Here is a 24,400-nt window from a genome sequence, read left to right on the forward strand (position 1 = left end):
CATGGTTTTGAATACATAAAGATTTATTAAACCAGAACCAATTAAGAATAGAACACACAATCAGATCAAATCATAATGAGGCTTTTTAAGAATGTAATTTTGATAAAAAATTTCATATGGACTGAAATCGCTGTTTTGAATGCATAAAGATTTAATATACTAGTATTAATTAAGAATAAAGCTCACATTTATATCAAATCATAACGCAGCTTTTTAAAAGAGTGTAATTTTAATAAAGAAATTTTAAACTCCAATTGCTGTATTTTACAGTACATTCAAAAGGTGGATATTGTTTAAGGCCTTGGGCATGATTCAGATCCTGCAGTATTTGCTGCTATCCAAGACAGGTAATCTGTAAAAAAGAAATATTCATGTCATTTAGAATACTAAGTCTCATATCATATCCAGTTTATCTTTGATCAGTATCTTCTATATTTCATCAAATTTAATGTCTCTAACCATCTCAAAATCTTACTTCCATTCATGCGAGATTTCAATCATGTTTAAGATCCCATGAACTTTTATTCCATAATGAATTACTTTCCTAATCTCTGTAAATCTGGTATATATTTTAAACGTTTGATCTGACTTACTGTTGACTCGTGCATAGACACCAGGATATCCAGCATAAGCGCAGCCATAACCCCAGGATACCACTCCAATCTGCACCATGAAGGATGCTGCTGCGTTGCCGCCAGTCACCATAGGACCTCCCGAGTCACCCTGAAAAGTTTAAACACCAGATATAGTGTGGATTGAAACTTAGATATTATTACTTCGATTGAGATAGATTTATGAATAATCACCTTTATTAGAAAGTATTTCCAAAACAAACATAAAATATAATGATGATCTAATAGAAAAACCTAAACAAATTAATGTTGCTTTTAAAGTGAAAAGATTTGATTTTACTTTTATATTTTTAATTACTAAGGTATCTGTAGAACGCCTGCTGGAGAATTTACTGTTTTTTTTTTTTTTTTTTTTTTTTTTTTTTTTTTTTTTTTTTTTTTTTTTTTAAATCATGGTTTACGTCTATCAACAAGTAATATTTTAGAACAGACTAGACTATGGATATGTGATTGATTTTCATTCATGATATAAAAAACTTAATGCATAAAACCTTGAAATGGAAATGAAAAATTCTCTTTTTTTATGATTTAAGTAGTTTATTTATGGAATTCACGAGAACGAAATTCCTACGAAGCTATGTACTATGTATCCTGTTGTTTAAACATACAGGCAAAATAGTTTGTATTAAGACCTGTATATATATATATATATATATATACATATATATATATATATATATATAATTTATATATATATATATATTATATATACATATATATATATGTATATATATACATATGTATATATTTATATATGTACTGTATATATATATATATATATATGTATATATATACATATATATATATGTATATATATATATATATCATATGTATATATGCATATATATACATATATATATATGTATATATATATATATATATATATGCATATATATATGTATATATACATATATGGATACACACACACACACATATATATATATATATATATAAAATACACACACACATATATATATATATATATTATATATATATATATATATATATTACATATATATACATATACATATATATATATATATATATATATTTATGTATATATATATATTTATATATATATATATATATATATATTCAACTTTAGAGCAATTACTAAAAAAATTTCATTCCTTAGAATTTCATTGTATTATCTAGTTACAAATAAAGTTTTTATTATTTTTAGTAACAGTTTAATAATCCATATTATTCTCAAAATCTTCAGTACGTTATTTACCTTCAGTTTTTTTTTAAATCACTCCTGTTATGAATACTCTTAGAGTCTTGAAAGGAGGAATATCATATATGCCTTAAGAACTTAAATTCATTACGATGTTATGAGTAGTAATAGTATTCATATTTATTAGCATTCGTGTACGAATAATTGAATGCTAGGAAAAAATTATGCACAACTTTGTAAAACACTGAAGGAAGACACATTGGTCATTCTACCGAAGACACGTCTTCGAACAATAAGTTTCCCTTCAGTTCCCGAAAGTTTTATATATATATATATATATATATATATATATATATACATATCTGTTCTCTTATATCTATAATCTCGATAACTAACTAGTGATTAATAGTAACATCTATTGTGAGAACTAATTCAAGGTGTCAATGTTTTTATCATTTTGTCTATTACTAAAAGTGTTTAAGTCCACTTCAAATTTGAAATGTTCAGAAGTCTGTATGATAGATGTTTTTATCACTGTCTATTATGGATTCTAGATTTCTGCATAATATGCGGTTAACGTCATTTAAATGTGCATTAATCTGTTGACTGAAATCAATTGTATGATATAGACCAGTGTTCTTGTCGGAAGGCTGTACTTCAATGTCTTTTGTATTTCTGTAACTAAATAGTGTATTGTTTAGATTTCTCCAGATTTAGTACAGACAGCTATTATATTTGAAGTGTAATAATCTGTTAATCGAAATCATTTATATAATATAGACCATTGCTCTTGTCTGAAAGTAGCATCTAAGCGTCTTTTGTATTTCTTTAGTTGAATATTGTACTGTTAAGATCTCTCTGAAATTAGTATAGGTGACTGCAGATCGAGATGTAAAGATTTAGGTTATATAAAATATGTAAAGTAAGACATGCTTGATTATATCCTTTAAGCCATCTGTACTATTGAATCTTTTGACTTGTTTTTGTATAACTTTGTTACCTCCTCAAGTCTTGTCATTATTGCTCTTAAAATTATTCAAGTTGTAAACGAAGTTAGAACATATAAGAATTTTTTATTTTATCAGATATGTAAAACAACCAAAAATAATCCAGCAACTCCTATATTCCCTTCATATATAACATTAATCTTTCCATTGTAATGAAAATTCATTTCTCTTTTTATACTTGACTGAGTATTCCATTAACCCTTTTTATTACTTTATAATAAAGAGCAATTTAGTCAAAAGAAGGATCTTTACTAAACTTAAATACATACTAACATTCTGGAAATAACTTATCCATTTGAATGGAAAAGAATCATGTATCAAGAATAATGAATTAGTTATATTTATCTTAGTAATTTCCCAAGACAATACTTATTACTCCATTACCATCTTACTCTTCGATAAAAATGCACTCTTTAGCATAATAGAACAGTTTTGGAAAAAGATAATTTCCATATATTGATAATTTAAAAAAGAATGTTATATCTTATTTTCGTCTCTAATTTTCAAATTCTTACCTGACAGGAATCCTTTCCTCCTGCGTCCAGTCCAGCGCAGATCATGTTATTTGTGATGCTGCTACCATATGATTGTTGGCACTTGCTGTTGGTCATTGTTGGCACAGTCACCTCTTGCAGGTTGTATGATTGACTGCCACCTGCAATTCATGATAATTTATGAGACTTTTTTTTCTATACGAGGAGAATTGTTGACGAGTTTCCATTCTTTTCTTTAGATATATTGAATATGTACATCTAAAGAAATGTACTGAAAACTTAAACTTGTTTTTTATGATTATTGAATGGTTAAAGGTGTGCGAAAGAGATACCATAATGAAATTGATAATTCGTTTCCTAAACAATCCTGATAAAGTAAACACGGTAATGAATTAATGATAGAATAGTGTAATAACTAATCTCCCATATACCATAACTGTCACCTCTCGCAGGTTGTATGATTGACTACCACCTGTAATTCACAATCATTTATGAGGCTATTATATTAAATGAAGATAATTATTGACGAGTTTCCTTTCTTTTCTTTAAATATGTACACCAAACAATCATACTGAGAACTTGATATAACTTTTATGATTATTGAATGATTAAAGTTATACTGAAATTACCGTAACCAAATTGACAATTCGTTTCCTAAACTATCATGATAAAGTCAATAAGTTAATGAGTTACTGGAAAATTTGTGTAATAACTAATCTCTCATACACAATACCTTTCGTTCTATAATATATAAAGTTCATTGGTAATATTTTATTTAATTTACCATAAATGCAAAGCAATGTCTCAGGAAAGAGCTTTACAGTACTGTACAGTTTAAGGTTGTTATCGGAGAAATAGAATGTTGTCAGTCGTGTTAGAAGTAATAGATTGATCAGGCATATAATTAACATTAATCCCAGATTAAGCTTTCCTTTATCTTCTAATGTCAAAGGTGAAAAATCTGAAACAAAACTGTAACTAAGTTTTTTTTTTTTCTTTCAAAGAGAGATGGATGAACTTTTTGTTCATAGAATATTAATCAACTAGACCTTTTGAAAATGTATTGCTTATTTACACAAAACAATTTCAAAAACGTTTGAAAATACAATAAGGAGTGTCACTAATTACATTTTAGTGAATATAGAGGCAAATATTTCTTTTAAAAAATAATTAAATACTTTTAAAATTAGATTGAAGATGACCTGATTGACATAAAATTGGTAAGATAAACAAAACAGAATTATATTATGATACTTAAGAACTTCATTTATTCAGAACACTGATACGTTTGCAGTCTGTTCATGTGAAAAGTCTTTGGAACGGGTTCTACTTTTGGTTATCTGGAAAGACTTTGTAAATATGAATATACTTATAGAGAATTTATTCATATAACTGTATAACTTTTTATACTATAAAAGAAAAGCTTTTATTCAAAATGCTTTATTAAAGTTTGGCTAAATAACCACAAGGATTCAAGTCTGATATTTCGTTGCTGCTTTGTTTATTTGCATTTCGATGACCTTTGTATTTGAATAATTTTAGAACAAACCTGCGGATGTCGTTCCCCAGCCTGTGATTATGGCATCGACATTATCGTAGGCATTTCCTGCATCTGGAAGACACACAGGAGCAATCTTGTTGTCAGAAGGGAAGGAAATGGGAGAGGACAGCTTCAATAGGGCCATGTCGTTGTCGAAAGTCTTTGAGCTGTATTGAGGATGAACTATGATCTGCAAAAGAGACATATTGATAAAAATACCTATTCAAAGATGTCCATTCCTGTCACGAGTTCAAAATGTGAAATTTGAAGCTGATTTATAGATGGCATCATCTTATCAACGTTGATAAAACTCGCATTACATAGTGAAAAAAAAAAAAAAAACATATGGTTAGATACAAATTCTGGTAATATCTGTCAACAAAGTCTATCCTATGATCATATGAGTTCTTAAAAGAGTCAAACAGGTGATTTCCCTTTCATAACACCAAGTTAAGTGATAGCCACTAGTGAACAACATACCTGTGATACATCTCGTTTTTCTGTCACAGACGTTTCTGTTGTTGTACCCCAGTTATGTTCTCCAATTAGTACCTTGACACTTGATGCGCTGTCTCTGCAATAAGTGAACAAAGATTGTGTCATGAGACTAACCAGCAGAAATAAAAAAAATAAAAAAACGAGAACTAAGTTACAATGGTATTGTATGAGTAATTTTCTTAATAAAAAGGATATAGCTTCAATCGATTTCATTATCATATTTGTCACTGAAGAATGGAAAAAAAACAAAAAACTATCATATTGTTTTTTTTTATGATATTTTGAAACAAATACTAAAATTTTTCGCTATGATGTGTCCCAGATACAAAATCCTTTAGTGATTGTTCGAATATCATATTCCTTTAGAGATTGTTCGAATATCATATTGGTAGTTGATAAAAAAACCATTGGCTAAGGTTTACCATTTCTATTAGTAACAGATAAAACACTAATCACTTTTTATTAAAGATATTTATGTCCATGATTAAATTACATAAGTTTTTAAACATATCATAGTGACAGACTTATTTACGGATAACTTGAGTCTTATTATGGACAGCATTGGTAATATCCTGTTTTAATTAAAATTGCACAGCATTGTCAAAAGCCCAGATGCTTCTTACCCCTCGACGCAATGAGCAGCCGTCAGGATCCACTGGTTGGAGATGATGGATCCTCCACAGTAAGGACGCGAAGCTGATGTTAAACCAACCTGCCAGGGATACTCATGCACTGTGGTGGTCTGGCCTCCCACGATCCTGGTTACAGGGTTTCGTCGACCACATTCTACAGAGAAAGAAATTAAACGTTTGATGTTTTAATAATTTTACAAAATATCCTATATATATATATATATATATATATATATATATATATATATATATATATATATATATATACTGTATATATATATATATATATATATATATATATATATATAAAATATATATATATATATATATATATATATATATATATATATATATATATATATACATATATATATATGTATGTATATATATGTATATATATATATATATATATATATATATATATATATATATATATATATATATATATACATACATATATATATATATATATATATATATATATATATATATATACATACAGTATATATATATATATATATATATATATATATATATATATATATATATATATATATATATGATTTTCAAATAATTTTACAAGATATCTTTATGTATACATTTATACATACATACATATAAGGCTGAACTGCAGGGAGTAAATTGTAAGAATTTTGCTTATAAGATCGAATCAATTTTGATGCAAAAGTCTACAGAATGATTAGATTTAACATAAATAACCGAAAGTATAAAATTAGGGTTCACGCTGTTTGATAAAATATTCATAACAGTGTTAAGTAAATTTTAATGGAGTTAACAAATCGTAGAATATCATACGAATAATGAGCTCACATCTATTAGCAGTATTTTTTGCGTTTCTATTCAGTGTTCTGCTTTTCCATTATTATTATTATTATTATTATTATTATTATTATTATTATTATTATTATTATTATTATTATTATTATTATTATTACTAGCCCAGCTAGAGACCTGTATGAAAGCACGCAGGTGAGGAAAATAGATAAGAAAATAGCATATAAACTAAAGTAATGAATAAGATATATAAAATTATTCAGCATCGCTAATAGTATTGAAAAAAGATCAATCACAAATAAACTACAAAACGAGACTTATGTTAACCAGTTCAACAGCAAAGCAGTGGTAATATGTCTGAATTCTGAACGTCTTAAAAAAAAAAAAAACCTATACTGACTTTTTTTTTCTTTAGCATGAATAATTACTAAATATTTACCAAATATACTAGATGAAAATTTATAATGATTGCATGTCTCTTTTGGTGTTCTCTTTTCAATTTATATTTTGTTAATTCTATTTCCTGACGTTATAATTACTAAAACGTCTGTTATTGACCTTATTATGCCTAAGAATTAATAAGACATTGTGAATTACGACTAGTTTAACCTCTGGAAAGGTATGTGAAATCATTATTTAAACTAAATTACTGTTTGTTTGATGTATTCTTTAGCATATAAGAAACGTCTAGAGAACTTCTTGCTTACTGCAACTGTCGGAAGGATTAGGACTAGTTGTTGTTGTTGGACTAGTAGTTGTTGGACTAGTAGTTGTTGTTGATTGCACAGGAGCATTCGTAGTCGTTGATGTTATTGATTCAGATGTCGTTGGTGGTGGTAATTCCCCAGATGTTGTTGGTGGCGTGAATGATTCAGATGTTGTTGATTGCTCTGGAGCTGTACTATCACACAAATCATTGCTACCGTATTCTTCCATTAATGATGACAAGATATCGATGTACTCTGAAGAGGAATGTTTCATATCATTAAAATGACTTGGATTATGATATTCCATATACAGGAGATTGATTGATGTTCAAAACAATCGTTTATTTGTAGCATAATTTAAGGGTATGGAGTAAACAAAATATTGTTTCTTACCAGTAACTCTGGCGTAGACTCCTGGGTAATTTGGTCTGGCACACCCATATCCCCATGAAGTAATACCAGCCAAGACCCATCTGCCATTGTCTTCCACCACCAGCGGTCCTCCAGAATCTCCCTTGAGAGAAGATATAATCATTGGAACCATGAATTGACTTCGACAGGACTGAATAACAATATTCCTACTTTCAGCGTTATAGCAATCATTATCAATATCCTTATCATTATCAATATCCATATCATAATCTTTATCAATCATTATTAATCATTATTAATGTAAAACGATCACTTAAACCATCAAAGATTTGATAATGAAAACTTTGATATATTTCTCTTGAAGTCTAGTGAAAGGTTACTTGTCTCTCAAATGGACAATACTTTATTAAAAAATATTTTTGGGTCTTAATTAATATTCAAATGTTCATTTAAACCTATGTATGAATAAGCAAGGATCAATCGATGATAAGCTTGATTACACAAGAATATATATTTAAGCTTAAAAGCGGATATGTGGAAAAATATATATTGTAGTGGTTCATGGTGAATAACTAATTGTACATCAGTGCAAGTAAATATTTCTTTAGTTGATGCATTGTTATCTGTACTTTGACTAATGTTCATGCTTGCTTATACTATAAAAAATGTACAGTGTGTATGTTCTCAGATTTAGCGGAAAAGAAGCACGTCTTAATGATTAGGAATTGTAGTAAAAAAAGAGAGAAAAATTTGAATGAAGCGCTCGTAGAGTGCAAAACTCTGCCTCGACCTTTGACCTTCCAAAATCTAATCACTCTAGCTCTTCATAACAGTTTCAAATCCCTCAAGTTTCATTACTTTGCGATTAAAATTGAGGCCTTATGGTTAATGACAAGAATTTGACCTTTTGATTGATCTTGACCTTCGAACGTAACATGTATTAATTTGCGTGGATTTTCGTATGAACCAAATTTGAAGTCAAAATTCATGACTGCTTACTTGAATTGGACATTTTGCTTGACCATGAACTTGACCTTTGACCTTGACCTTCCAAATATTTAAGCATTTCCAGCCTTTTACATAGCAGTTAATCCTTGCAAGTTTCATTACACTATGATTAAAATTGTGACCGGGAAGCTGTCTATAAACAAACACACACACACACACACACACACACACGCACATGCAAATACATACACACAAAAAAAAAAACAGTGGGAAAACCTAACCTCCTTACAATTTTGTTGGCGGAGGTAATGAAGAGAAATGAATTTTAAATATATATATATATATATATATATATATATATATATATATATATATATATATATATATATATATATATATATATATATATCAACCGATAACGCAGTGAACATTTAAAGCAAGGAAAGTGAATTTTCAATAATTTCCAGAGAAACCAAACTAACCTGGCAGGCGTCTTTGCCTCCCTCTTCGTATCCTGCACACATCATGTTGCTCGTGACTTCTCCATAATAATATCTATTGCAGGCTTCATTGGTCACTATTGGTACATCCACTTCATTCAAAATATTTGGTTGGGAACCACCTGTTTTGGAATACGGAATGACAAAATAACATCATCAGAAAACTTTCAATATCATTTGTTTAGTTCATGATATCTGTTATATTTGTTATTGAAAAATATAATTCTAAATAAGAATTATAAGCTACCCGTAACATTTGTTCAATGACAAAACAAGGAAACGATATTCTTTTATTGTTCCTGCTTTTCTATCTTGAGAATGTTATGATGATATCTAAAAATACATTTCCTAATTATTCTTTTATTTTATAAATGGATATTCTGTGTCATGAAAATTAATAATTAATAATTGATGATAATGGAAAACATCTTTCAGGATTAAGAATATAAATACTTCTGTAGCAAGGACTCTTTAAAACTTTCAGCCCAATTTCCAAGGTCATGGGTAGATTCATACTATATGAATTTATAGAATGAATACTTAAAAGTAAATGCATTTCAGATGATATATTTCATTACCCACATCATATATTTACTTTCGTTAACTCTTAAGTTGTTATTAATGTTTTTTTTTTCTATATACCTATATGTTCTTTTCAAGTTATCCTGACTTGATCCTGAGGAAAGATATAACTTATTGTTTCACTTCCTAATCACTGTAAACCTTTCTTTATAGCATAAATCACATTCAGAATAAAAGAAAATCGGCAAACAAAGATGTTAAGGTTTAGATGACTTAGACTAATTTTCTCATGAGCCTACTTGACTCAATGCTCAATTTTGATCTGAGCTCTACTCCCATTGAATATATGATAGTGTTTCTTCATTAAACTAAATCTCCAAATTCTTGTCATTTCCATAAATTCCATTCTATCAGGACCTGAGAAATCATTGTTTTCTATATGTCCCTCAGTTTGAAGGTTTGAAGGTCGCTCATGAATAACAGAGGCAAGGGACAGTGAGATTGCCATAGCAAGCAAGACAATGCCCTAGATACTGACCATATATTATATGATCAGCGACCAAGCCCCCTCTACATCCCACCTAGGACCAGGGAGGCCCAGGCAATGGCTGCTGATGACTCAACAGATAGACCTATAGGCTCCCCGAAACCCCCATACCTAAGCTCACAAGGATGGTAAAGTTACACACACTAAAGGCACCAACGAGTCTGAGCGGAACTCGAACTCCCGTCTGGCAAACACTAGACAGAGACGTTACTAATCATCCCACAACAATCATTTCCTTCCATTTAACAGACAGTGAAGTCTTTGAAATAGCAGAGTTTTCCACTAAACATTAGTTCAAGCGTCAACCATAACACTATAAAAACTACAGGTATTGTTTTACAAGCCGCGAAAAACCCATATGATGAGATTACTTTCTCTATTGAAAAAGGTTATATGATTATGGATTAACAATTGCCTTTTTGAAATATATTTTTTTTTTGCAATTCGTACAGAGAGAGAGAGAGAGAGAGAGAGAGAGAGAGAGAGAGAGAGAGAGAGAGAGAGAGAGAGAGAGAGAGAGAGAGAGAGAGAGAAAGACCCACTAAACACTCCAGAGTTTTCTTTGTAATTATCTTTTAAATCGTTCCCCGAAATTCTGAACTATTTTCAGACTACTGTTTACGCATCTATATGGAAGACTCTCTTAAATGCTTCCAATCGAGTGGGAAAAAGAGTAAGTTTAGAACAGAAATGATTGTTCTTAATTAGTTCTTAATTCATATCTATCAAATAATCATTATTAAAGCAGAACTATGTATACTTTTTCTTTGTTTTAGAGTTTTGTTAATATCTGAAAAGAAAGTTAAACTACTACTAGATCACTAGAATGAAAGTCATCCAAAATTTCCGTTTATCTTCAAGAGCTACACAGGTATTCAACGGCTATGAATCAAGAATATATTCAGTTCATCATGTTAAAAATCATAAAAGCCTCTATTGATTTGAAATAGCAATAAAGGCATTGTTTCTTTTTTAGAATAAACTAACGGATGATTCGTTAAACATCACCTAAACTATGGGAGATAAGCTATGAGACCTAACTCATGTCAAAACCATTAACTTATTGCATGACAGAAATTAGACTTCGGTTTCCTAGTGATATTAAGAATCCATTAGAAATGATAAGAAAAAATATAATTCTGCTAATAAAGCATTTGGGATATCATTAATACTTGACATAAGGATGAATCCTAGATACAAAAAGTAAATTTTGTACCTTCACTCAGAGTTCCCCAGCCTGAAGTTACAGCTTCGTAACCACTGTAGTCATTGCCAGGTGTGGGAAAGCACACAGGCTTCACTCTGTCACTGAGAGTTGCAGGGGCAGAAAGCAAGAGAATCCCAAGGTCATTGTCCAATGTTGAATCATCATATTGGCCATGATAAGCACTAGCGCCGACGCCAATCCTCTGCTGAGTCGCTGTTGGGTTTTCTACGTCATGAGCTCCAAGAAGAACATCTGCAGCTATTTGGTAATCGTTCATCCTAATGAGTGTAAAAAATATATATCAATAGTAAACTTATTTATATAATATGTGACTAGCCATTAATAAGTGTACTGAAAGCACAAGTTTCAGCAGTAGTGAACTATTAACCCTCCCTTTTACCACCAAAGGACGTACTGGTACGTTTCACAAAAGCCATCCCTTTACCCCCATGGACGTACTGGTACGTCCTTGCAAAAAAATGCTATAATTTTTTTTTCTCATATTTTTGATAATTTTTGGAGGATATTCAGGCATTTTCCGAGAGAATGAGATCAACCTGACCTCTCTATAACAAAAATTAAGGCTGTTAGAGCAATTTGAAAAAAAATATATACTGCAAAATGTGCTGGGGAAAAAAATAACCCTTTGGGGGTTAAGGATTGGAAATCTCCAAACAGCCTGGGGGTAAAAGGGTTTTAATTACTATATGAAATTAAGTCTTTTCAATGCAAGGATGTCAAAAGCTATTTTCACACACCCCAGCCTTTCAACTCAATTAATTTACTTTATTGAATATTTGTATATAATTGACTCTTGTCTAGAATCTATGAATATCTTAATTTAAAAGAATTGGATCTCCTTTCAAGGACAATGAGCACACCACAAAGAGCTCCGTCAACCTTCTTCTGTTACATTCCTTTATTTACTGTAAAACATTTATGTAATAAAGTTTTCCTCGTTTAGAAAGATGCATTAATAAGATAATTGGAGAATTTGGAAGCTATTCCAGAAATGAAAAATTACAACGCTCAAGTTCATAACAATTGAAAACTTACAGTTGGGTTAAATAGGACATCTGAAGAATAAGACATTTCCCCGAGCTTATATGATTATTATCATTATTCTTATTACTAGCCAAGCTACAACCCTAGTTGGAAAAGCAGGATGCTATAAGCCCAAAGGCTCCAATAGGAAAAAATAGCCCAGGGAGGAAAGGAAATAAGGAAATAAATAAATGATGAAAACAATGTGAGGATGTTTAATATAAGGGATATCACCACATCTTTTTTTTTTATCTTTTTTGTAACAAAGAATGGGATGTATTGCAAACACTGCAGCACTTCCTCTTTGTTGGCTATCCACCTCAGGCTAATTTGCGGTGGCTGCAATATTTTTTTTTTTTTTTTTTTTTTGTGATTTAAGAAGGAGGTTGAGGGACAATGCCGCATTTCAAAGTATGAAACGTTATCTTTATTTGTATTGCTCTGAATATAACATAATCTTAATTATTGTATTCTAAATTTTAACTTCTAGAGTTTAGAGATTTACCTCCCGCTTAATATGTAAAGCAAGAATTAATTACGAAAAGGATTAATAAATTGCGGAGAAAAACACAAGTATCTTTTCCTAGTTTATATCATTAATCCTGCCCTCAAAAGATTCAGCTCAGCTCTTTCTATAAATGAAAATTGAGTTTTCTCTCTACAACTCTTCTATTTTTGGAAAGTAAAAGGTCCTTACGCTTTGACGCAGTGCGCTGCCGTTACGACAAGTAAATCGTTGAGCAAAGAACCACCGCAGAAGACACTGTTGGATCCGGCGTAGACGATGGCTACTTGCCAGGGATACTCGTTCACCTCCGTTTCTATCCCTCCGACGATGCGGGTCACACGATTCACAGTACCGCAAGCGTTTGCTATTGGGATGAAACAAAAAAAGACAATAATTATCCATAAATATAATGCTGAAGAGAGAGAGAGAGAGAGAGAGAGAGAGAGAGAGAGAGAGAGAGAGAGAGAGAGAGAGAGAGAGAGATGACTATTTACACCATATATGTAATTTTCTAGTTACAATTTTTATAACAACTCACTCCAACCGCCTACCCCACTCCTTGAAAAAGCTAATGAAACTCTTTACTCACGACAAGATGTTCCTGATGATCCAGCTGATGTTGAAGAGGTCGCTGGCGGAGATGTGGTCGCTGATGTCGTTGGAACTTCTGGAATGAGGAGGAGTAAGGTTAATAATACTTTAATCAGTGCTCTTAAACTATCCTTCGTGGCTTGCAATGACAGTAAGTAAAAAGCCCTAAATTTCCAGTAAACAAGCTTTATATGTTTTTTTCTATATACATATATATATGTATATATATATATATATATATATATATATATATATATATATATATATATACATAAATATAATATATATATACGTATATATATGTATGTATATATATATATATATATATATATGTATGTATGTGTGTGTACATATGTATATATATATATATATATATATATATATATATATATATATATATATATATATATATATATATATATATATATATATGTATGTATGTATATGTATACATACATATATATATATATATATATATATATATATATATATATATATACATATATATATATGTATATATGTATATATATATATATATATATATATATATATATATATATATATATATATATATATATAATACAGAGGATTTCTATACTATGCTATACAATAGTGATATAAAAATTACTTTGCCAATATGAATAATTAAATGCCTTATCCAGTAACAAACATAACAAACATTAAAAGGCATAAAAATAGGCTAAGCAATAGGAAAGGATGGCCGAACAATTGATTAAACAATAGAGGGAAGAGATTATATAGTTGTAGATCTCGCATAGCTTTACACAAAAAATGTATGCAAATATGTATGTCTACAGCTTGGAAAACCTTTATAATCATACCAATTCGCAGAATGAGAGGCATGGATGACCTGAAAATTTATTGCCCTCAGTAATATTAGAAATATTCACAAAGATCATTTCATGACAAATAGAAAGATAGCTAAACTTTAATCAACCAAGAGAGCCGACAGGATTTATAAGCAGGTATTCAGCAACTGTCCATATCCATGCGATTAACCAGCTATTGGAAATCCACTATGTATAGCATTTATAGACTGTGAGAAAGATTTTGATTCTGTCAAGACCTCAGCAATAAGGAAAGCACTTTAAAGACAAGGAATAGATGAAAAAAGTCTATACAAAGGAAGTACAGCAACCCTAAAACTGCAAGACAAATAGTAAGAAAATTCCGAGTAAGAAAGGTGTTAGACAGGGAGACCCTTATCTCTCCTAAATTATTCACAGTATTCCTCGAAGTTTTTAAAAATTTAGAATAGGAAAATGTAGGAATCAGTATTAATCGGGAATACCATCACAACTCAAGCTTTGCAGATGACATAGTTTTGTTTAGTGAAGCATAAGATGAATTGCAAAAGAGGATAGAAAATTTGAATAGAGAAAGCAGAAATGTATGATTGAAAATCAATAAGAGTAAAAATAAGATAATGTTTAATGAATGACTCTTTAGAGGTTGCTAATGAATATACGTACTTGAAGCAGACAGTACGTGTTTTCCCAAGCCATGAGACCGAAATTAGAAGAAGGATAGGCATGGGATATAGAGCTCTTTGTAAACATAAGGAGAGTGTGAAATGTAAATCGCCACTAACTCTAAAAAGAAAGTATTTAATCAGATGGTCTTACCAGTAACAAATTAAGCACTGTAAGCTTAGAGCCTTACTAAAGTCTAAAGAACATAAGCTAGCTACAACTCAGAGAGCTATGGAAAGAATAATGATGCGAATAACATTAAGAGACAGAAAGAGAACAACATAGATAAGGGAGCAAACTAAAGTAGAGGATAATCTAACAACTGGTAAGAAATGGGCGGAACATCATAATGCAAATTACAAAAGCCATTGGAAGTCTTAGACCCTAAAGCCTATAAAAAGGCACTATTTTTTAGACAGATTTTTCTATGCGACTTTGAAATTTGATCTATTGCCCTTCAAATTAGTCTTCTAGTACATTTACGTTAGCATCATCAAATCCGCAGTCCTCAAAAAAAAAAAAAAAAAAAAAAAAAAAAAAAACCAAGGTTAGATTTCTAAGCCGTTTAAGACCAATTTGAGAGATACACATAACTGTAGCTCTCAAGTTCTAAACTACAAGTGGCAAACTGTGAGCAGTCCTTTATTTTATATATATATATATATATATATATATATATATATATATATATATATACATATATATATATATATATATATATATATAAATGCATATAAATATATGTATATATATACATATATATATATATATATATATATATATATATATAATATACAGTATATACATATACATATATATATATATATATACATATATATATATATATATATATATATATATATATACATATACATATATACATATATTTATATATATATATATATAAATATATATATGCATATATATATATATATATATATATATATATATATATATATATATATACTGTATATATATATATATATATATATATATATATATATATATACACTGTATATATATGTATATATATGTGTGTATATACAATATATATATATATATATATATATATATATATATATATATATATATATATATATTGAGGTAGGTCGTTGCTCCTGGCGAGCTTCAAAGATAAAATAAAAAGGAGGACGAATAGTCTGGACAACATCTTTCAATTTATTGGTGCCGACGTTTCAGGACTCATCCCATTATCAAGGCTAAAATGGACATATAAAACATTATAAGCAAAACTCAGTAAAAATATATAAAATACAAAAAACACAGTCAAAATTAAAATTGAAATTATAAACACAGTTACAAGTAAAATATGGAGATAAAAATATTAACTAAAAGAAAAGTATCTCAAAATTAAATATACAAAAATCAAAATTGTCTAAGGAGACCAACCTGTCTGGAACAGACTAGAGTACTGAGTGACTATCTGAAGGACAGTACTCAGGAGGAAAATTCTAAATTTGCCAGCTTAAGCGATGTGGAGGGGGACAGAGGATAATTGGCTGTTTAGTTTAGGAGCCTTTTCTTTAATCATTAACGATTCCAATACTAGTAGAGAGGAGTTATTTGGCGCTTGAGCTATGATTTCAAAGTTTTTATATGCAATGTTGGTCTTGCATTTACTTGCATGTTCTCTGATGGTTGAGAATTCTTTGGTTTTGAGCGCACATCCAGTTCTATGACTCACTCCCCGATGCGCATCTATGCGAACTTTCAGCAGTCTTTTTGTGGAACCCACATAATTTCCGAGATTACATCTCGGACAAGTAAACATATAGACCACCGAAGAACGCATTAGGTCGGGGAGAGAATCCTTAATTCTAAACATAGATCCCACTGTCAGGGGATTCTTAAAAATAAGTTTAAAATCCAGACTTGGAAAATTGTTTAAAATGACCTTTTTAATTTGTTTCCCATATTTTCCGTTATTAATAAAAGGCAAAGAGGCATAGAAAATAAAAGGCAAAGAGGCATAGAAAATCATTTTTGGTACTGTAGGAACTTGAAGTTTAGGTTGGTAATGTTTGGTCAGAAATTTGTTAACTAATCTATAAAATATTTTAGTTGGATAACTGTTTTCCAACTAAAATATTTTATAGATTAGTTAACAAATTTCTGACCAAACATTACCAACCTAAACTTCAAGTTCCTACAGTACCAAAAATGATTTTCTATGCCTCTTTGCCTTTTATTAATAACGGAAAATATGGGAAACAAATTAAAAAGGTCATTTTAAACAATTTTCCAAGTCTGGATTTTAAACTTATTTTTAAGAATCCCCTGACAGTGGGATCTATGTTTAGAATTAAGGATTCTCTCCCCGACCTAATGCGTTCTTCGGTGGTCTATATGTTTACTTGTCCGAGATGTAATCTCGGAAATTATGTGGGTTCCACAAAAAGACTGCTGAAAGTTCGCATAGATGCGCATCGGGGAGTGAGTCATAGAACTGGATGTGCGCTCAAAACCAAAGAATTCTCAACCATCAGAGAACATGCAAGTAAATGCAAGACCAACATTGCATATAAAAACTTTGAAATCATAGCTCAAGCGCCAAATAACTCCTCTCTACTAGTATTGGAATCGTTAATGATTAAAGAAAAGGCTCCTAAACTAAACAGCCAATTATCCTCTGTCCCCCTCCACATCGCTTAAGCTGGCAAATTTAGAATTTTCCTCCTGAGTACTGTCCTTCAGATAGTCACTCAGTACTCTAGTCTGTTCCAGACAGGTTGGTCTCCTTAGACAATTTTGATTTTTTTATATTTAATTTTGAGATACTTTTCTTTTAGTTAATATTTTTATCTCCATATTTTACTTGTAACTGTGTTTATAATTTCAATTTTAATTTTGACTGTGTTTTTTGTATTTTATATATTTTTACTGAGTTTTGCTTATAATGTTTTATATGTCCATTTTAGCCTTGATAATGGGATGAGTCCTGAAACGTCGGCACCAATAAATTGAAAGATGTTGTCCAGACTATTCGTCCTCCTTTTTATTTTATATATATATATATATATATATATATATGTGTGTGTGTGTGTGTGTGTGTGTGTTAAATATATATGTCTATTTATAGCTCTAATAATGTATATAAATAATTCTCTTACCAATATGCCAGTCATTGAAATCACATATCAAAATAATTATGAAGCCTCATGAAGATATGACTACAGTAACATCTCTTCTATCATAGCATGAATACTCGTATATTGAGTAAACCTTTGTTATATAACGAAAAGAGGCAAAGTAAGCCATAAAGAAATTCATCTATACCTGAAGCTGATACTGTGCAGGAGAACCCTTTCTTTGTTCGTGTAGATGAACCAGTTCTGAAGTAGATCTCCATGTTGTTATCATTGCTGGTTTCTGTGAGTCCATATTGTGTTCTGCAGTACCTATGTTTGAAGAAATGTGTAAAAGGTTAAAGATTAAAGGTTAAAGGTGTCAGGTTTCAGTTCTAGTTCCATCAGAATTCATGCTCACCAGAACGTCAGCCGGGCAAGCCAACCCCTCAAATGTGGTGCCCTACCACAGCAGTGGATTCTCCAGTAAACAACTTAAATTCACAGTCCCGGGCGGGGATCGATCTGCTGTCGTGCAAATGCTAGGCAAACACGTTACCTCTTATATACTTATTATAACATTAGCATAAAAAATAGATTTTGTTATTTATAGGATCGAAATCGGAAAAATCTATTTTCAGGATGTCTCATTGTCACTACTTTTTTTGTCTCAAAATTCTTTTATTAGTTTACCATCTCATAATAGGTTACACATTCCCCCATTGTCTAAAAGACATTTTCTTTAATTTGGTTAAGAATGTAGGTTTTGCACACTAAGCAAATTAATAGCATCAGTCAATCATCACGTAATAATTCATAACAAATGCCACGCTTATTGATATGTATGCATGACGTCATTAAATCTGGAGAAAAGTTTAAGAAAAGAAAGTTGCTGGATTACGTTGACTTTTAAAAACTAAATAATGTACCCGGCCTCTTATTCAGATATATTAATCATAGGACCTCTTCCTCAGATATGTTAATCATAGGACTTCTTCCTCAGATATGTTAATCATAGGACTTCTTCCTCAGATATGTTAATCATAGGACTTCTTCCTCAGATATGTTAATCATAGAACTTCTTCCTCAGATATGTTAATCATAGGACTTCTTCCTCAGATATGTTAATCATAGGACTTCTTCCTCAGATATGTTAATCATAGGACTTCTTCCTCAGATATGTTAATCATAGGACTTCTTCCTCAGATATGTTAATCATAGGACTTCTTCCTCAGATATGTTAATCATAGGACTTCTTCCTCAGATATGTTAATCATAGGACTTCTTCCTCAGATATGTTAATCATAGAACTTCTTCCTCAGATATGTTAATCATAGGACTTCTTCCTCAGATATGTTAATCATAGGACTTCTTCCTCAGATATGTTAATCATAGGACTTCTTCCTCAGATATGTTAATCATAGGACTTCTTCCTCAGATATGTTAATCATAGGACTTCTTCCTCAGATATGTTAATCATAGGACTTCTTCCTCAGATATGTTAATCATAGAACTTCTTCCTGAGATATATCAATCATAGGACTTTTTCCTCAGATATATTAATCATAGGACTTCTTCCTCAGATATGTTAATCATAGAACTTCTTCCTGAGATATATTAATCATAGGACTTCTTCCTCAGATATATTAATCATAGGACTTCTTCCTCAGATATATTAATCATAGGACTTCTTCCTCAGATATTTTAATCATAGGACTTCTTCCTCAGATATGTTAATCATAGAACTTCTTCCTGAGATATATTAATCATAGAACTTCTTCCTGAGATATATTAATCATAGGACTTCTTCCTCAGATATATTAATCATAGGACTTCTTCCTCAGATATATTAATCATAGGACTTCTTCCTCAGATATTTTAATCATAGGAATTCTTCCTCAGATATGTTAATCATAGAACTTCTTCCTGAGATATATTAATCATAGGACTTCTTCCTCAGATATGTTCATCATAGGACTTCTTCCTCAGATATGTTAATCATAGGACTTCTTCCTCAGATATGTTAATCATAGGACTTCTTCCTGAGATATATTAATCATAGGACTTCTTCCTCAGATATGTTAATCATAGGACTTCTTCCTCAGATATGTTAATCATAGGACTTCTTCCTCAGATATGTTAATCATAGGACTTCTTCCTCAGATATATTAATCATAGGACTTCTTCCTCAGATATGTTAATCATAGAACTTCTTCCTGAGATATATTAATCATAGGACTTCTTCCTCAGATATGTTAATCATAGGACTTCTTCCTCAGATATGTTAATCATAGGACTTCTTCCTCAGATATGTTAATCATAGGACTTCTTCCGCAGATATATTAATCATAGGACTTCTTCCTCAGATATGTTAATCATAGAACTTCTTCCTCAGATATGTTAATCATAGGACTTCTTCCTCAGATATGTTAATCATAGGACTTCTTCCTCAGATATATTAATCATAGGACCTCTTCCTCAGATATGTTAATCATAGGACTTCTTCCTCAGATATGTTAATCATAGGACTTCTTCCTCAGATATGTTAATCATAGGACTTCTTCCTCAGATATGTTAATCATAGGACTTCTTCCTCAGATATGTTAATCATAGGACTTCTTCCTCAGATATGTTAATCATAGGAGTTCTTTCTCAGATATATTAATCATAGGACTTCTTCCTCAGATATGTTAATCATTGGACTTCTTTCTCAGATATGTTAATCATAGGACTTCTTCCTCAGATATATTAATCATAGGACTTCTTCCTCAGATATGTTAATCATAGGACTTCTTCCTCAGATATGTTAATCATAGAACTTCCTTCTCAGATATATTAATCATAGGACTTCTTCCTCAGATATGTTAATCATAGGACTTCTTCCTCAGATATGTTAATCATAGGACTTCTTCCTCAGATATATTAATCATAGGACTTCTTCCTCAGATATGTTAATCATAGGACTTCTTCCTCAGATATGTTAATCATAGGACTTCTTCCTCAGATATATTAATCATAGGACTTCTTCCTCAGATATGTTAATCATAGAACTTCCTTCTCAGATATATTAATCATAGGACTTCTTCCTCAGATATGTTAATCATAGAACTTCTTCCTGAGACATATTAATCATAGGACTTTTTCCTCAGATATATTAATCATAGGACTTCTTCCTCAGATATTTTAATCATAGGACTTCTTCCTCAGATATATTAATCATAGGACTTTTTCCTCAGATATATTAATTTTAGGACTTCTTCCTCAGATATTTTAATCATAGGACTTCTTTCTCAGATATATTAAACATAGGACTTCTTCCTCAGATATATTAATCATAGGACTACTTCCTCAGATATGTTAATCATAGGACTTCTTCCTGAGATATACAAATGAGGTTCAGGTATCCTATCCCATGCGTGCGCTGATGAAATTATGTTTTCCGCGATGATTATATGAATATTTTAAAATTTATTTGGGGGAATATAATTCTAATGAAGTAAAAAAAAATATATAATGAGCAATTTGGCGAGCAATCAATAGTTTCAGTGTATCCAATAAATATTTTGGGGCTGTTTTGATATCAGATTCATATTTAATATACCTAATGTAAAAAAGTAAGAATATATATATATATATATATATATATATATATATATATATATATATATATATATATATATGTATATGTATATATATATATATATATATATATATATATATATATATACATATACACACATATATATATATATATATATATATATATATATATATATATATATATATATATATATATATATATATATATATATATACATATACATATACATATATATATATATATATATATATATATATATATATATATATATATATACATATATATATATATATATATATATATATATATATATATATATATATATATATATATATATATATATATATATATATATATATATATTTATATATATATCGTGAGAAAATGGTTTTTAAAACCTAATGAGATTTATAAAGATTAGTCTGTTATTTGTTCTGTCTTAAAAGACATTATTAATCAAGTTCCATAAAGAAAAAACTCAGTTGGATTTTAAACAACAGAAGCGCCGGCAGTAATTAGATATTAAAGTATGGGGGACTGAGCTCCCATATTCTAAATAGTCATACTATATTAAGATAATTATTTATCATATTTAAAGGAATGAACTGACGGGAATTCAGAAGCCACACTTGATATATAACAAAACAAGTGCAGGTTTAACCCATGTTGGTTATAGTATCTGCTTACTGGCCAATACCAGCCGTATAGCGACTATTGTTTGGTATCCTTTGTAGCGATATGCCCATCTTATAGTAGGGTAAAGAAATATATATCTGTTCGAGGTGAGGAGGGCAGGTTCATCCTTGCCAAGATTCTTGGACATTATTTTGTCGTACCATTCTAACGGTACTTTTAGCTTTACTTCAGAAGCAGGTCTTCTGAGAGTTATTTAGCTTTAAGAATGACATCTTTGCTTCTATGGTTTTAATTGAATATTCTTTTATTCTTTATTTACAATAAGCGATATCGGCGTCAATGTCCTAAGATATCAGGATGCCTGAAAACCTCAAATCAATCAATCAATCTGTAGTTCAGTATGTTTATTTCTTTAAGTTATATCGATTAGCTATTATTAACACAAAAGGTTTAACCTTTATATCCGAACAATAATTTTTCTTTTTTTTATATAGAAAAAAAAAGTGTTTTTAGTGTCTTTTTCTAGTGTACGCATTGTGGATTCTTGTTTAATCATTGGGGCGATTGTTAGATGACAACCCTCTCCCTAAAAAAAAAAAAAAAAAAAAAAAAAAAAAAAGACTTGGAACTCTTTCCAATCGAAAGCTATTTGGTCATGAATATGAAAGAATGCATTAATGTTTGTATGCCTTTATAACGATGATTCCTGAATCCAAATGTATATTCACTCTTTCTATAGATTCTAGTTTGATCTAAAAAATAAAATTTGTTGTATTCGGTCTAGAGAGAAGTCTTAAGATAAAAGTGAAATAATAAAGGAGAGATTACATCTAGTCCGGTACAAAATGTAATTTCATTAACTTTTATTTTTTCACACATTGCATATTCAGACCCTGACAAAAATCAGTTTCTACCTGTTGGGCAATATGGAAAATAATTCTGGGAGTCTCTTATAACCTATTTCTAATGAAAGTAATTAGAAGAAAATGTGACGATTATTATTATAATATCATTTGTTACTTACCTTTGTCTGACACCTCCTCCAATGATAGTCATAGAAGACCTCCTACAACCAGCTAATACAAACACCGAACAAGAAATAGTTAGCTGTGATTGCGATGAGGTTCCCTGCAAATAAAAGTGTCATTTAGAAACTTATCATTTACCATACGCAGTAAAGAGCTATATTGGGAGGCGAGTGATGGAAATGGAGGTACAGGGAATGCGAAGGAGAGGGAGACCAAAGCGAAGGTGGATGGACTGTATCAAGGATTACCTTCGATCAAAGGGATTAACCGGTGATGAGGTATGGGACAGAGGTAGATGGAGAAAGCTGACCAGAAACATCGACCCCTACATAGAAGTAAAGAGCTTAGGGGTTATACAATTAGAAGATAGTTGGGAAACTATTTTACTAAAAACCTTTCTTTAGTATATGCCAGAACAGACGGAAGTTTACATGCGCATCAATGGTTATTAAGACAATTAAATCAAGCATATGTCTGTGTTGTATTTGAAAATGACAATTACCAAAAGGGCGTTTGAAAAATTTAAGGAAACCTCGCCTAGAAATTTGAATTTCCAAAAAAATAACACCACAGTCGAGAACATAACTTTTTCTGGCCGTCCTTGAGAGGGATAATTTTACTTCCTAAAATGGAGTTCTAGAGGTGTTTCTGAAAAATTTATTATTTTATTTTCAATTTTTTTTTCCTTTTTTTTTAGAAATTATTGTTATTTTCCAACAAATTAAACGAAGGTTTTAGTACTTGGGGCTGCTATTACATAAACATAAAGGTATTAAAAACCAACCTGGAAGAACCATGTGCATCTTTCACTCGGAGGATAATTTTCTGGATAATT

The 24,400-nt window shown here is 30.2% G+C and overlaps 1 protein-coding gene across 1 annotated transcript in view; it reads right to left on the reverse strand.

Moving 5' to 3' along the window:
• Positions 1-293: 293 nt before the first annotated feature.
• LOC137642522 (transmembrane protease serine 9-like) overlaps positions 294-24,400 on the reverse strand; it is a 26,797-nt gene continuing 2,690 nt past the window's right edge. The window contains exons 2-17 of the mRNA XM_068375151.1: positions 24,350-24,400; positions 23,562-23,665; positions 18,512-18,633; positions 13,723-13,797; positions 13,320-13,494; positions 11,588-11,856; positions 9,285-9,424; positions 7,876-7,996; positions 7,599-7,737; positions 7,483-7,514; positions 5,972-6,134; positions 5,331-5,424; positions 4,860-5,040; positions 3,332-3,471; positions 594-723; positions 294-352 (exon numbers count right to left, since the gene is read on the reverse strand). The exon at positions 24,350-24,400 is cut by the window's right edge and continues 71 nt beyond it. Coding sequence (XP_068231252.1) covers positions 294-352; positions 594-723; positions 3,332-3,471; positions 4,860-5,040; positions 5,331-5,424; positions 5,972-6,134; positions 7,483-7,514; positions 7,599-7,737; positions 7,876-7,996; positions 9,285-9,424; positions 11,588-11,856; positions 13,320-13,494; positions 13,723-13,797; positions 18,512-18,633; positions 23,562-23,665; positions 24,350-24,400 — 1,995 coding nt within the window. The remainder of the gene's footprint in view (positions 353-593; positions 724-3,331; positions 3,472-4,859; positions 5,041-5,330; positions 5,425-5,971; positions 6,135-7,482; positions 7,515-7,598; positions 7,738-7,875; positions 7,997-9,284; positions 9,425-11,587; positions 11,857-13,319; positions 13,495-13,722; positions 13,798-18,511; positions 18,634-23,561; positions 23,666-24,349) is intronic.

This window comes from Palaemon carinicauda, chromosome 6, assembly GCF_036898095.1.
Source record: "Palaemon carinicauda isolate YSFRI2023 chromosome 6, ASM3689809v2, whole genome shotgun sequence".
Taxonomy (NCBI): domain Eukaryota; kingdom Metazoa; phylum Arthropoda; class Malacostraca; order Decapoda; family Palaemonidae; genus Palaemon; species Palaemon carinicauda.